Source organism: Budorcas taxicolor, chromosome 5 (genome assembly GCF_023091745.1).
Source record: "Budorcas taxicolor isolate Tak-1 chromosome 5, Takin1.1, whole genome shotgun sequence".
Classification (NCBI taxonomy): Eukaryota; Metazoa; Chordata; class Mammalia; order Artiodactyla; family Bovidae; genus Budorcas; species Budorcas taxicolor.
The window spans coordinates 35,120,644-35,137,114 of NC_068914.1; the positions used below are offsets into that span (position 1 = coordinate 35,120,644).

At 36.8% G+C, this 16,471-nt stretch overlaps 1 protein-coding gene across 1 annotated transcript in view; it reads right to left on the reverse strand.

Annotated features, from left to right (window-relative positions):
- The window catches only part of RYR2 (ryanodine receptor 2), a 582,989-nt gene that overhangs the window by 204,717 nt on the left and 361,801 nt on the right, over positions 1-16,471 (reverse strand). The window contains exons 48-53 of the mRNA XM_052640524.1: positions 14,092-14,212; positions 8,567-8,736; positions 7,127-7,347; positions 5,835-5,925; positions 3,869-4,009; positions 2,237-2,400 (exon numbers count right to left, since the gene is read on the reverse strand). Of these exons, the coding sequence (XP_052496484.1) occupies positions 2,237-2,400; positions 3,869-4,009; positions 5,835-5,925; positions 7,127-7,347; positions 8,567-8,736; positions 14,092-14,212 (908 nt within the window). The remainder of the gene's footprint in view (positions 1-2,236; positions 2,401-3,868; positions 4,010-5,834; positions 5,926-7,126; positions 7,348-8,566; positions 8,737-14,091; positions 14,213-16,471) is intronic.

A 16,471-nucleotide genomic window follows, 5' to 3' on the forward strand; every position in this document is an offset into this window, starting at 1 on the left:
AAAAGAGGTTTGATTTTCATAGGATTTTCAGGGAATCATTCATAATTTATTCCACAGCTTATGACTGTTCATATTTCATTCAATGCAAAACTGTTAAAAAATTGGTTTAACAAGGTATCACTTTTCCATATGGTAGAAACAGTATGAGAAAAGTCAAGCGAATAAGGTTCTATCTGTTCATCTTATATTTATTCATACTTTATATCTTAATATAAATTATACACAATAAAAATTTTACATAGTATGAGAAAAATTATTTAAATGTATGCAAGAAAAGGACAATAGATTGCACCAATTTTTTTTTAATTTGAATAAAGATATAGTTAGATAACGAGCTTAAAGACATACTTTACTCTCACATTGGTTCTTTGAAGTTATTCTTTTTTGAGGTTAATCTTTTCTGCAACAACTATGAATGGGTAAAAGTCTGCTGAAATCTGATCTGTTACATTTTTTAAATGTACTAAAATTAACTTTAAGTTAATTGAATACAACCAGTGATGTGTTAATGAGTTTAAATAATAATGATCTATATATAAATTCTAAAATATGAACTATCAGTTCAGTTCAGTTCAGTCGCTCAGTCGTGTGCAGGGAAAAGCATTTAATCAATTCATGCTTTATGATTTTGATAACATTTCTTCTTGAGTTCATTCATGTTTAAATAAATATTTAATCTCTCAATCAGACATGAAGTCCATGCAGTTGGTGACCAAGTCTTATGGTAAATGAAAGACTTGGTACTACCACATATATCTATTAATGAAAAACTAAGTATGTATATAATTCCATTCACTGATGAAAATAACTTATTAATGCAGTTAACTTTGAGAATAGAATTATAAGTAAAACCTGATATAATGAGGTTTACAGTTCTTTTCTCGTATGTTATTAGTTAGTAATTGAACTTTATGACACACACATATTTAAAAAACAGTATGTAAAAATCATAGAGATGTAGACACTATTGGTATCACTATGCAAACCTAATCTGTTACCCCCAAAGGGGTAAACTGAGGTAAATTAATATACATGCTCAGCATTTACTCATTAATTGGATTCAATTAATCAACATCAAAGCCATGACACAGTTCTGATGTTATTTGAAAATTCTGGATTACATTGTATGTTAGCAAACCACAAACTTACCCATGTAGGAATGTGAACATGTGACATTTTGGTTTACTTACTTTAGAAGAGATACAAAGGATCAATCAATCACATAAGCCAAATACTGGGGGGTAGAGTCTTTTCTCACAGGACTGTCATCAAATACCAAACATGCAAATTTAAGGCATTATCAAACTAACGGCATACCACTTGGGTCAAAATTTTGATCTGGTTATGGAAGCTAAACCAGCTGGGGGGACACAAGAGGCCTGAAAGTTGAACACCCAAGCAAATTCAGATGCTGTGGATGATAACTACCAAGTGACTACCTTGCTAATACTGATCTTGCTGAGTGACTACAGAATGGATAAGACAATGTGGCATGAAGAGCAGCCTCTCTGCAAGTGGAAAACCATGATTCTATTTAAAGATGGTAACAAAAACAAAAGTGCTGAGACCTCAGACACCTAACATACTCAAATACCTGATCTGCAGAACAATTTATGCAACCAGGTCCATGGAAGAACTTTCATAATGTTAGGTAACATTGTATCCGTAGTTGAGATTGTCACTCTGCACCCTCACTGCACGCTAAATTTTGCAGAGCTATTCTCATTTGATATTCCCTTCACTCTCATGCTGTACTTTATGAGGCTGAACACTGACTGCTAAACCCAGGCCTGGCTGAGATGTAGTGATGATGGAGTGATGCCCCACTGCTCGTAGAAATAGCCTTGCCTGCATGCTGGAAGCATCCCAGTCAGAGACCCTACACAGAGGTTGACTGCAATGACTGATTTAACATTTAGGGTAGAACTTCAACTAAAAAGATAACTGATATCCTTTCTTGATTCTCATGATTATAGATATAACCATGTGGTTACATACAGAGAATCCTGGTGATGTTAAGAGTATATCTCGTAGAAGGTACATCTTATCTATTTCTGGTATTCATGTAACCATTATTATTACTACTATCATTTCATCACGTAAAGGGACCCCTATTAAAAGGATACCAATTCAAAGGGGGCATGGATGAGAGAAAGTTCACTTTAGTACCTTATTCAATTTCAGACTTCACACATCATTTACAATAAAAATCTGCTGCAATAGAAAGAGTCCATACTTTGAGGTATCAACAGGTTGTGGATTAAAGTTCCCTTCAGAATCCATTGATGACTGTTTTTCCATCATACTGACATAATTTGACTCCATGTAGTCTGGAGGCAAAGCTCCCGCAACTGCACTCAGGCAAGGCAGTGCCAGTTTGAAAAGTTCTTGTTCATATTTCTGGGAAGAAATGGAGGACCAAAGAAATAAATATCCCATTACAAGTTAGCAAAAGTTGTCAACATGAGCACTGCAACTGTCAGGATGTTGTAGGAGAAAATCTGAATTACCTTCAGCTAACTCAGTTCCCCCAAAGATTCTTTTTCTAGAAAATGGAAAATAAGGCCTTAAATCCCACCAAACATAAGAGAAACTAAAGCTTTTTACTGAAGTTGTATCATAAAATGAATAAAATATTTGTTTCTCTAAAAGTTTGTTTTCCAATATGTGAAGTGAGGTGAACTTGAATATTCAAAGTGTACAATATGCTTTCACAACATAAAAATGATTTCAGTCGAGGACTACATTAATTATAGTTTATTACAGCTAGTTACAGATTATTGTTGTACCACACTATAAAGATTATATATAAAAAACACCCAAAGGATAACACCCAGAAAGTAAGAAATTTGAATTTTATACCTTGTATTTCAAAGTATAAAAAAAATTCTGAACAGAGAAAGAACTTTTACAGGAAAAATGCATAACCAAAACTTCCAGGAAAAGTATATTAGTTACACAGTTAAACTGTATTTACAGATTTTTTAAAAAATCAAAAATAATAATTATTTTAAAGTTATCTCAAAGTGCTAACTTTTAAAATTGCAAATTCTTCTAAAAATACGTTCTACATATTGTTTTAAAAGGACTCGGTTTTCCAAACACAATTCAACAAGAAAAAGCATTCAGATGTAGCTACCACATGTTATCACAGATAAACTTCCTTTATTATGTAGCAAACTTCTATTATACTATTCCAGTCATCTGATAATGTCTGTCTGGGAATTCAAACTGATTTTGATTAACGATTTAAGCATGAGCAGAGCAAGCATGTTCTGATTTTCACTGAAATACTATGCTTCAGTTTCCTGAAAAGTGTACAAAACCATTCACTGCAAATATGGCAAATATTAGAGGATGTCATGCACATAAAGTGAGAGCGAAGGCAGACACTTAAGTCACCATAGCAGCAAAGTGTGAAAAGTCAATAAGGCTACTGGAATATTATAATTTTATGAGCTTTAATATTTAACATTTTTACATTTGACAAGATTTCTTCAGGCTCTATAAGATTGGGGAGGTGACTGATGAGGGAGGGTTTGAGTCCAAATAAGTCCAAAAATACCAGAAACTAATCAATCCATATGAATCATTTGCTACAATGCTTAGCCATTTTCAAGTCAAACAGTGTTGTAATTACAAGAAGCATGTTACCATCATGATTATGAAAAGTCAATATAAATTGCATTCTCAACATTTGTTATAAAAAGAAAAAAACAAAACTATGTCAAGTCTTGATAAGTAAAGGCAGCATTTCACTATTCTTCTAGGAACACTTTCTTACCAAGAATCTATGGTTTTTCAATTATTTTATGGTACAAATAAATCCACAAAAGATTAAATTACCTTTTGAGACAGGGTAAATTACCTTTTGAGACAGAGCATCAAAGATGCCCCAGAACAGCTTTCTTGATAAATGAAGTTCTTCTTCTGAGGCAGCTCCAAAGTTGCCCCACCCTCCAGGCAGGCAGTAATATTTCCAGCATCTTTCATAATGATTTGTCAGCAGCTAGGTAGGAAAACAATTATAAGAGCACTGAACTAAAGATACTTCAATTTTTTTTTTTTTCCATTTCCTCCCAATGGCATTCTAATGCCATGTAACAAGGCCAAGTGAAAGGAAACTACTCAATTCCATATGAATTCTTTTGGAAAATACTATTACCTTACATAGGATATCTCTTTAAGATTTAACACTGATTACAACATAAAGACCAAACACCCAATTTCACAAATTATCTCGAAAAGAATTCTTTAGGAGGTTGTTGGGCTATCTGCGTACTGAGATCTACTTTAGTTGCTATCATTTACTTATAATTTTATGACTTGCTATCTCCTGGAATCCATGCATTTAACAAAGTGATTGATGTCAGGGTAACCCAGAGGATACAGCACCTAAAATGTGCATTCTCAGGGGACAATAACTCTGGATATTTTTGCTTCCTCTCTGCCTATCCTTAATCATTACACTTTATGATTCCATTATTTAGTAACTCTTTGGATAATGTATTTGTGATTAATATACTAGGAAATAATCACAACTAATTGCCAAATTAATAAAATAATCTTTATAAAGCAACTATACATTTTGGACTCTTACCTATATCTAACAAGGAAAATAAACTGATAAGAGTTACTCTTATTAAAACTAACTGCATATCTTACTGTAGACATATTTTTTCTTGCTTAGTATCCTTCTCAGTTACAATACACACAAACACACAATTTAGGAATCTCAAATGATGAAATACTGAGATCTAATTTGCTTGGAATAACATAGAACTATCTATAATACAAAAGAGTTTTATCACATAAAGTCATCCTGTATCTTTTTTCAGGTATCTTCTAGCTCATTTGTATCAAGAAAATTCTACGTGACATGCACTATCCCAGGTAAAACTGGGATTTTCAGCAAGGCAGAACTTACTTTACAAAATTCATTAATTTCCCTAGGTTTATTAAACCAAAATTAATTTTCATAGAGAAAGAGTGTTTTTGTTAAATACCTAGGTGTGTTTAGTGAAATGGCAGCTCAAAAAATAGAGGCTCATTTTTATCTCAAACCTCTTCGTATAGCACTTTTACTGTGTGGCCACGAGAAAAAAATATAATGCTTACCAGGTGGCAGAGCAGAGTGGTCACCTATAAAAAGTCCATTACAGGACAATGACCTCCATGCACAGACCATGCCACTAGACCATTTATTAGTATACACCTAACATCTTAATCCTCAGTCTGGATTGGGCTATTCAAAGACAGGAAAATATTCCAAGTCAATAAGACAGAATGAGACTTGATCATTTCCTGTACAGAATAACCAAGCTGGGAAGCAAATATGTCAGGGAATTTTCTCTACTCTATGGTAAACCATAACTCCATATACATAAGGATTATTTTGAACCTTATGACATGATATTTGGAAACTGTCATTTGATTACAGACTTAGAAAATGTTGTTTTTAAAGTCTATTCTTAATGCCTTGAGGTTGTTAATACTTCAGGCCAGGCCTATTACATGTTTCCGTGGTATACTACAATATATTGGCTTAAGAATATATTGGCTCATCTTTTTCTTGTGGCCTGTTTTCTTTCCACTGATTTCTATTTCCACTGACATACAGTAAACAAATCTTAGGATTTCTCTGGCCTTTTATTACTTGTTTATTTAGGTTGATGTACACACAAATACAACTTATATGTCCATTTCAATAACTGGAAGAAATTTTCCAGCATCCAATATTAAACATGATGAATTTAAGAAATGTACATATTGTAATAGGAAACAAAGTCAGAGTACCCAGTAATCAAATAACTACAAACATTTCCTGTACTTACCTTAAGAGGCATCTTTGCATGTTCATTTAATAATGGGACATCAAATACTAATCTTCTGAGTAAGTGTTGCATCATAGAAGGTCTCAATTGGCTGGTGGAACAAAGCTAATTTTAATCATGAATATCTAATAATGTTTAAAACTAAGTAGATAATTCATTAAACCAGATTATACACCCCAAGAACCTATACCTACACTTCTCTTCAGATGATGTTAATTTTAGGTGTTTCTAATTCAAAGATTAACTGAGAGTCACATAATTTCATAAAAGGTTATATTTCAAACTCATCTCTAGCTCCCTGACTTGAAAATCAACCTTCATTTGCTACAGCAGATGTCCTCTTCAGCCCCTTCTATTCTCTCTTTTCAATGAGTAGGAACGGTTTCAGTGAGTAGATCAGAAGCAGAAAGAGGAGGGAGTGGAGGAGCAAGAGGAAGAGGAAAAGACTAAGAAATTTTGCCAGAGGAGAAAGGGAAAGAAAACTAACACCCTGTTACCATTTATTATTCTGGTAATCCCGAGTGCTTCACCTCATTTAATATTTTGAAAAAATCAGTGAGACAGGTTTTGATTCCATTTCACAGAACTGTAGGGTCGGGGAACTAAGATTATGAACTAATCTGTAACCTCTCTCGGTCCCATCTGGCTCCTACACCCATACACTCATTCCACTTGTGAGTGAAAACCCTTCCTTCACCAATGTTCTGGACAAGCTTTCACCTCCAGGAGCTCCTGTCTATTAGAAAGAAACCGTTAACCTAGTTAGGGGTCTAAGAAATTGTCACTTGCACTTGTCAGAACTTCAAAAGAAGACACATGTTTCTGGTTTTCATAGTAAGACCCTTGATTTTCATCACTGTCAAACATAGGTCACACTTTCCTATTATTACTATATCACTAGATTTTTTTTTTACCTTTAATAAGTCTCTTTTTTCTCTTTTCTCTTCTAGAAGAGGAGTTAAAACCATTACACACAGTTGAAAGGTTTCCTACATTAACACAGAAAGGGATTCCCCACACAACAACCTCACCCGCCAACATCCAGAACAGCATCATCGGTCCAACACCATATTCAATGGCTAGATACCTATAGAGTCTTGGAGGAACACTCCTGAATTTAATCAGGAGCAAGAGTGCTCTGGTAAGACTCATAACTCGGTACATGACAATGACTAATATGAATTAATTTTTTGGTCCAAAATTGTTGCTAACATTCATAACAATTTGTCAAGGACCACAGAGTAAATTCTCTCATTTAAAGAAACATGAAATCGATTTCACAGTCCACTTACCCACAAATAGAGAGTAAACACACTTCTATGGAATCCCGTTGAGCTTTGGTAAGTGAGCAGCCCTTAGAAAGCCTGTACACAGTGTGAAGTAATGAGTCAATGAGAGAAGCATGGTGCTCGGTGCCAGCAAAAAGAGGAGCACACCTTGTTAACAAGGGTAACACGGCTGTGCACAGGTAGCGATTGAGGGCCAGGGCCATGTCTGTAGCACTCAAAGCAGCCTGGAAGGGAATTGGAGAGGAGACTGTCATTTGCGTTGGTCAGGAGACAACTTTCAAAGGGATCATATATGTTGACATGTTATTTCACTATCCAGAAATTGACAAAAAGTATGTAATATGGAAATGGATTCCTCTGTTACAGCTTTAACTGTGGTTCATATGCTTTCTATTTGCCACTAAAAACAACAGATTTTCAATTGCTCATCAATAGACAAAAATGAATGAAATAATAATCTATCTCTTCAAAAAGCCACAGAAGTTCATGTTCTATAATAAAATATCAAGGGTAGGATGGGTGAAAGAGGAAGATGCTAATGATATCAAAGAGTGGGAGAGTCCCCCTGTACTAGGAGAGGCAAAAGAAAGGACTTTATTCTCACAGTAAATTTCAAACACTTTATACTCATGTCGTATTTATACTCATCGTATTTATACACGTCGATCAGAATCAACAATCAAAGGTTGATTGTCTTACCATGTTATCATCTATAATACTTGGGTTCAGAAATTCACATGAATATAAGCAAAAAAGAAAAAAGAATTCAGTTTCATTTTTCTGATTCTCCTCTCACGGTTTTCATGTGGGAGCTATTGCCAACTCAGGATCTGATTTCCTCTGATATCAACAAGAAATATAATTGAGAATAAAACAAGGTATTATTATAACTACTAGACTAACATTTAGCATTCCAGCTTATTTTTAAGATGTTTCAAATAGTAGAACATTTACACTGATGGTGGCAGGTTCCTGACATGGGCTACTGATCTCACAAAATAGATTTTAATCTATATGTACATTAAAAAATGAATACACCAGGGTGACACTGTAGTTGAAAAGACTTAACAATGCTCACTAGACCTTTCTAATGCTTTAATTGCTTTTACTGAGATGCACAATTATTTATGTCGACTTAGAAGTTGAACAGGAACCACTGTGACCTCCCTAATTAGGGTTATATAAACTTCTTACTGTCTTCCATTGCAGTGATCAGAATTCTTACTGTACTCTTCAGGTTGTCCATTTTTCTCCACTATTCAGTAAATTCCTTGAGGATATAGCCTATTTTATTTTCTATTTACTCTCTGCTACCCTAAAAAATTGGCACTCAATAAACATGTGGAGGCAATGAATGAATGAATGACTGTATCTGTGAAAGAATATCAGATGGCAGAGACTGAAGAGTTAAAAGTTGCAGAAGTCATTTGTTCAAATCATTACCGTGTCTAAAGAAGCAGCAGCCCGGAGATCTGGCAGAAAGCCAACCTCGAGAAGATGGAGGAGGAAATCTTGAACCTCAATTCCATAGACCCTGTCAAGGAACAAAACCATGGCTGCCTTGTGATCTGGACAAAACCCTGCAGACATGTCAGGCTCCACCACATTCCCATCTAAAAGAGAGAAGGTGATACACTGTTGTTAATGGCCACGCCATCCATGAAAATTGATTACAAATGGCTACTTTCCAGCCTGCTCATGCTGTAAATAAAGTTATCAGTTGAATGGTTTTCTATTCTTCTAATTTATTCAAGCAAGGGTAGCAGATATGGCAGTGCACTGTAAACCCAAGGTCATTTAAATGCTATTTTAGCATCCATTTGTTAATTGTATATGTGATTAGGACAGAGTATTATGCCAGATTCTGAGAAGGAAACAAATGGCATCCATAATCCAAATTAAAAAACGAGGGGTAAACATCCTAAAAGCAAATATGTAAAGCAAGGTTTGCAGTCTTTTCGAAGCAAGAGTCTCTTTAAAACATTAGTAAGACTCAGGTACTCTATGTGATAATCATGGTACATTTACATCATTTACATATATATGGCTTAAAGAATTATAAAATAATGAACAAAACTCTATGAACCAGTTTGGCTTTCAAATGAAATATGTTTCATTAATCATAATAGCATTTAATAACATGTAAAACATATTTGAGAGCCATATTATTTTCTCTATCAACAGTCAACACTTGATGCCTATATAGTGGAGTGAATTCCTTAGTATAACTCCATAGATTCATAGATGGGATCACTGAAATGAAGAATTAGGGAATTATGTGCCAATTTAAAATACTGGAGAACAAACTTGTTTCCTGTTTGACGATGGGATAATTATGTCAAATTGCTGCTGAAATACACTGTAAGAGTCCACAAATTATATCACAGAATTTTTAACACTGATGCAAATGTTGAAAAAAAGCAGGCCCCTGAGAAAGATGATACATGACCACACCAACCTGAAATAACAAAGTCACAACATTTGTTTTCATTCATACTCAGTGACTGAATCTGATCATAAAAATGAACAAAAGGTGTTTTAAAGAAACTTGGATTGAAGGATAATACCAAATTATTTCCAGCCCTTACAACAATATTTATTACAATAAAATTGTTAATACAATAATAACAACTCTTGACATTCGTGGTGTTGTGAGTTACTCTGTTAGGAATGTTCCAGACCCAATCTCATAAAATGTTCACAACAGCAGTATGAAGGTGGTATTATTATCTTCCTTTCAGTTTAGTTCAGTTCAGTTGATCAGTCGTGTCCGACTATTTGCGACCCCATGAATTGCAGCATGCCAGGCTTCCCTGTCCATCACCAACTCCTGGAGTTCACTCAGACTCAGGTCCATAGAGTCAGTGATGCCATCCAGCCATATCATCCTCTGTCATCCCCTTCTCCTCCTGCCCCCAATCCCTCCCAGCATCAGAGGCTTTTCCAATGAGTCAACTCTTCGCATGAGGTGGCCAAAGTACTAGAGCTTCAGCTTTAGCATCATTCCTTCCAAAGAAATCCCAGGGTTGATCTCCTTCAGAATGGACTGGTTGGATCTCCTTGCAGTCCAAGGGACTCTTAAGAGTCTTCTCCAACACCACAGTTCAAAACCATCAATTCTTCGGCACTCAGCCTTCTTCACAGTCCAACTCTCACATCCATACGTAACCACTGGAAAAACCATAGCCTTGACTAGATGGACCTTAGTCGGCAAAGTAATGTCTCTGCTTTTGAATATGCTATCTAGGTTGGTCATAACTTTTCTTCCAAGGAGTAAGCATCTTTTAATTTCATGGCTGCAATCACCATCTGCAGTGATTTTGGAGCCCAAAAAAATAAAGTCTGACACTGTTTCCACTGTTTCCCCATCTATTTCCCATGAAGTGATGGGACCGGATGCCATAATCTTTGTTTTCTGAATGTTGAGCTTTACGCCAACTTTTTCCCTCTCCACTTTCAATTTCATTAAGAGGGTTTTTAGTTCCTCTTCACTTTCTGCCATATGGGTGGTGTCATCTGCATATCTGAGGTTATTGATATTTCTCCCAGCAATCTTGATTCCAGCTTGTGCTTCTTCCAGCCCAGCGTTTCTCATGATGTACTCTGCATATAAGTTCAATAAGCAGGGTGACAATACACAGCCTGATGTATTCCTTTCCTATTTGAAACCAGTCTGTTGTTCCATGTCCAGTTCTAACTGTTGCTTCCTGACCTGCATATAGGTTTTTCAAGAGGCAGGTCAGGTTGTCTGGTATTCCCATCTCTTTCAGAATTTTCCACAGTTTTTTGTGATCCACACAGTCAAAGGCTTTGGCATAGTCAATAAAGCAGAAATAGATGTTTTTCTGGAACTCTCTTGCTTTTTTGATGATCCAGCAGATGTTGGCAATTTGATCTCTGGTACCTCTGCCTTTTCTAAAACCAGCTTGAACATCAGGAAGTTCACGGTTCACGTATTGCTGAAATCTGGCTTGGAGAATTTTGAACATTACTTTACTAGTGTGTGAGATGAGTGCAATTGTGTGGTAGTTTGAGCATTCTTTGGCATTGCCTTTCTTTGGGATTGGAATGAAAACTGACCTTTTCCAGTGCTGTGGCCACTGCTGAGGTTTCCAAATTTGCTGGCATATTGAGTGCAGCACTTTCACAGCATCATCTTCCAGGATTTGAAATAGCTCACCTGGAATTCCATCACCTCCACTAGCTTTGTTTGTAGTGATGCTTTCTAAGGCCCACTTGACTTCGCATTCCAGGATGTCTGGCTCTAGGTGAGTGATCACACCATCATGATTATCTGGGTCGTGAAGATCTTTTTTGGACAGTTCTTCTGTATATTCTTGCCACCTCTTCTTAATATCTTCTGCTTCTATTAGGTCCATACCATTTCTGTCCTTTAATCGAGCCCATCTTTCCATGAAACGTTCCCTTGGTATTTCTAGTTTTCTTGAAAAGATATCTAGTCTTTCCCATTCTATTGTTTCCCTCTATTTCTTTGCATTGATCACTGAGGAAGGCTTTCCTATCTCTTCTTGTTATTCTTTAGAACTCTGCATTCAGATGCTTGTATCTTTCCTTTTCTCCTTTCCTTTTCATTCTCTTCTTTTCACAGCTATTTGTAAGGCATCCCCAGACAGCCATTTTGCTTTTTTGCATTTCTTTTCCATGGGGGTGGTCTTGATCCCTGTCCTGTACAATGTCATGAACCTCAGTCCATAGTTCATCTAATCCAATTTTCAGTCTAAATTCATCAGTTCTATTCAGTTCAGTTACTTAGTCGTATCCAACTCTTTGCGACCCCATGAATCGCAGCATGCCAGGCCTCCCTGTCCATCACCAACTCCCGGAGTTTTCTCAAACTCATGTCCATTGAGTCGGTGATGCCATCCAACTATCTCATCCTCTGTCATCCCCTTCTTCTCCTGCCTTCAATCTTTCCCAGCATCAGGGTCTTTCCCAGTGAGTCTGTTCCTCCCAACAGGCGGCCAAAGTATTGGAGTTTCATCTTCAACATCAGTCCTTCCAACGAGTATCCAGGACTGATTTCCTTTAGGATGGACTGGTTGGCTATAAAAGCAATATATAAATGGACTTCTCTGGTGGTCTAGTAGTTATGAATCTGCCTTGCAACACAGTGGATGTGGGTTCAATTCCTGGTCCAGGAACCAGGATCCCACATGCAGTGGAGCAACTAAGCCTGCACATCACAACTATTGAGCACATGTGCCACAACTAGAGAGTCCCTGCACCACAATGAAAGATCCCACATGACGCAACAGCGATCAGGCACCCTGCAACTAAGACCTGACCCAGGCAAATAAACAAATAAACACTTTTTTTAAATGACATATGTAACAATATCCAATAAAGTCTTTAAAACTGAACAAAACTTCAATTGGAATAAGGGAAAATAAAGTATTTTTTGGATCTAACATATCTTTTAGGTGCCTTCAGTAACTGCTTGTATCTTCTTCTATTAGGCAGAGTGAATTATAATACCAACAGGGAATTAGGCCTTCGGCCCAGACCATGTGCCATTTGTGCTGTGGTCTGGGGCATGACAGAGGCTCAGTGTGAGGGAGGACTGGGACCTTATTACCACCCCCTCACTCCTCCTCCTGGGCTGCCCCCTGCCATCCTCTCCTTAGACCCGGGCAGGGGCGTGAGGAGCCATAGTTTCTCAGTATTTGAGTCTGTTGATTTTATTTTGTATGCTTTTGAATCAATGCTGTAAACTAATCATGCTGCTGCTGCGAAGCTGCTTCAGTCGTGTCCGACTCTGTACGACCCCATTGACGGCAGCCCACCAGGCTCCCCCGTCCCTGGGATTCTCCAGGCAAGAACACTGGAGTGGGTTGCCATTTCCTTCTCCAATGCATGAAAGTGAAAAGTGAAAGTGAAGTCGCTCAGTCTTGTCCAATTCTTAGCAACCCCACAGACGGCAGCCTACCAGGCTCCTCTGCCCATGGAATTTTCCAGGCAAGGGTACTGAAGTAGGGTGCCATTGCCTAAGCAGCTTCTAAACCAAAAATGGCATGTTGTAAAAAAAATTATAAATGTTGGGTCAAAATAGGGAAAATGAACTCTTTTTAAAATATGTTCTCCTTAGTCTTAAAAAGACTACTTCTTTGAACACACTGGGGATTTTTAAATCCCTAAGTCAAAAACTATGACCATTATTTTAGGAGGAAGAAAAAGCATTATGAGAAAGTGACCATGAATAGGACTTTCCTGGTGGTCCAGTGGTTAAGACTTCACCTTCCAATGCAGAGGGTACAGGTTCGATCCCTGGTCAGAGAGATAAGATACCATATGTCTCATGGCCCAAAACCCAAACATAAACAACAGAAGCAATATTGTAACAAGTTTAATAAAGACTTTAAAAATGGTCCACATCAAAAAAAAATCTTTAAAAAAACAGAAAGAAAATGTCCATGAAAACTATCAAAAAGAGTGAATTAAAGTATTTCTGTCAAGAAAGACAGTAAAGAATGGAGGACCAAAGAACTCCAGGAGAAATATTAGACAGACAGGTGAGGTGTCAATTTCCTCTTCTCTGGAAACTGCAATGTCACATGAAAAAGAATAAAATCCCATTGGAAACATTGCTGTTTAAAAACAAGGACTAGAGAAAATATTTTATAGAATAATGTACTTTGTGGTTCATGTTTTAAAAGAAACTTATGTAATTGTACTACGCTGCAAGGAAAGAAACTGTGACATTATTGAAAACAACACATCATCCAATGTCCTGTGCTCTGTCATGTACTGCAGCCTGCCAGGCTCCTCTGTCCATGGGGATTCTCCAGGCAAGAATATGGGAGTGGGTTGCCATGCTCTCCTCCAGGGATCTTCCCAACCCAGGGACTGGACCCAGGTATCATGCACTGCAGACAGATTCTTTACCATCTGAGCCCCCATCACATCATCCAATGTCCTACGGAATTACAAAGAATGGAAGACTGCCTTACCTTTGGCTATTGTGGGCATCTGAAAAGCAATGCTGATTACTCCCACCAAATCTCCCAATGGAATCAGAGATCTCAAAATAGACCTGATTCTGATGGCTTCTCCTTTGGCAGCATGAATCAACTACAGGCAGAAAAACAAAGGAATGAGGAATATTGTGTGAAATCAATGTTCTAACTGTATCTGAAAAAGTGAAAGAATGGGAGTCTAAGTCTGAAATAATTTTTTGTTAATTACACACAAAATTAGATCTCTTCCATAACAGAACCACTCTAGGTTCCAGCCATTTCACTCCTGGGTATATACCCAAAGCAAAAAACACCAATTTGAAGAGATATACGTACCCAAATGTTTACAGAAACATTATTTATAATTGTATAGATATAGAAGCAACCTAAGTGTCCATCCACAGATGAATGGATAAAGCTGTAGTGTATATATATTTTATATATAAGATATATTATTGTATTATTATTATATATTATATATACCCTGGATACTCTAGAGCATATCATCCTTAGTGAAATGAGTCAGACAGAAAAATACAAATACTGTATGTTATCATTGTATGTGGAATCTAAAAAAGGAAAAACACAAATGAACAAACAACAAAAACAGAAAGAGACCACAGTTATAGAGACATCTATAACTTTGGATTGTACAGCGATCTCTATAATTGTGGTTTGGTATCCACAGTGGATACCAATGGGAAGAGAGAAGGGTGGAGGGGCAAGAGAGCATGAGGGAATTAAGAGATAAAATTGTTATATATAAAATAAATAAGATACAAGGATATATTATATAGCAAAGATAATATAGCCAGTATTTTATAATAACTTTAGAGTGTAACCTGTAACAATCTTGAATTATTATGTTTCACATATGAAACTAATATAACACAGTAAATATACTTTAATTTTTAAAATTTAATTAAAAATAAATAATGAAGTTGAACCTCTCTCAGAAATTGCCACTTCAGGCTTACAGACAGATATTTACTTGCCCACACCAGTTTCACTGACTGTACATCCATTAGAACAATAGCTTTTATCCTCTTTGGGGTATAAAATACTGGATTAGCCAAAAAGTTCATGGATTTTTCCATACCATCTTACAGAAAAACCCAAATGAACTTTTTGGCCAACCCAGTATTTTAAGCCTGATAAGTCTATGAATGCTTACCCCCCAAAATTACATATACATATCTATCCATGAAATGAGCAATCATACAAAGGGAAAAATTATTATCTCTAGGCTCTGAACAAATACTAATATTTATGACTTCTTTAGTCTCTTCCTTGTTTTGTGATGAAAATGTAACCGTATCTGTACCATGGTCCACACTGATTTCTCCCAGGAATGGGTTTTAATGGGGGAAGACGATGAACATGGATGCTAGCTGGTCTGTTAGACCTGGGGTCCCCAGTCTTCTACTGGTCCTTTAGGAACCGAGCTGCATGGCAGGAGGTGAGAGGAGGGGCAAGCCAGTGAAGTTTCACCTGTATTTACACTTGCTCCTCATTACTCACTTTAGGTGTCACCGTCTCCCATGACCCCAGGATGGGACCATCTAGCTGCAGGAGAACAAGATCAAGGCTCCCACTGATTCTGCATTATGGTGAGTTGTATAATTATTTCCTTATATATCACAATGTAACAATAATAGAAATAAAGTGCACTATAAATGCAATGAACCTGAATCATTCCCAAACCATCCCTCTCTCCCCAATCCATGGAGAAACTGTCTTCCACGAAACCCATCCTTGGTGTCAAAAAGGTTGGGGACCACTGTGTTAGACCTCCACTGGCTAATAAAATACCTATGAAGAATGTGGATCTGTCATGGTTACAGGTCTCAGCCAGTCTCTGAAACAGACTGGATGCTTCCAGAGCCAGGGAGTCATTTGTTCCTTCACTGTAGGGTGTGAAACACAGACAATTTCTAACACCTAGGAGACCCCTCAATTAATGGTTGCTGAAGATGAATAGCTTTCAGAAATGCCAAGAGTAGCCCCTTATTAAGTCATTTAGTCTTTCTTCCCTTTAATATAGCAGAATAAGAATCTTCTCTTTACTAGCATTATTTCTCTTGTGATTCCTTTGATCATCTACTTTAATAGGGAAAGAACACATATTGTCAGCATAAAGGTTTTTGTCTGAAATCACTCCCAACACACAATTTTTTAACAATCAAGTCCCATTTACTATAATGAAAAACTCACTGGCGGCAAGTTCGTACAAAAATTCAGACTCCAGGTTTTCCAACATTCTAATATTTCTTCACCCTGAGATTCCTCTCTATTCACAACAAAAGATTACATCCAGAAAGCAAGAACGTTTTACCTTATGGGTGTGAGAGAAAAAAGACAGAAACAAACAAAG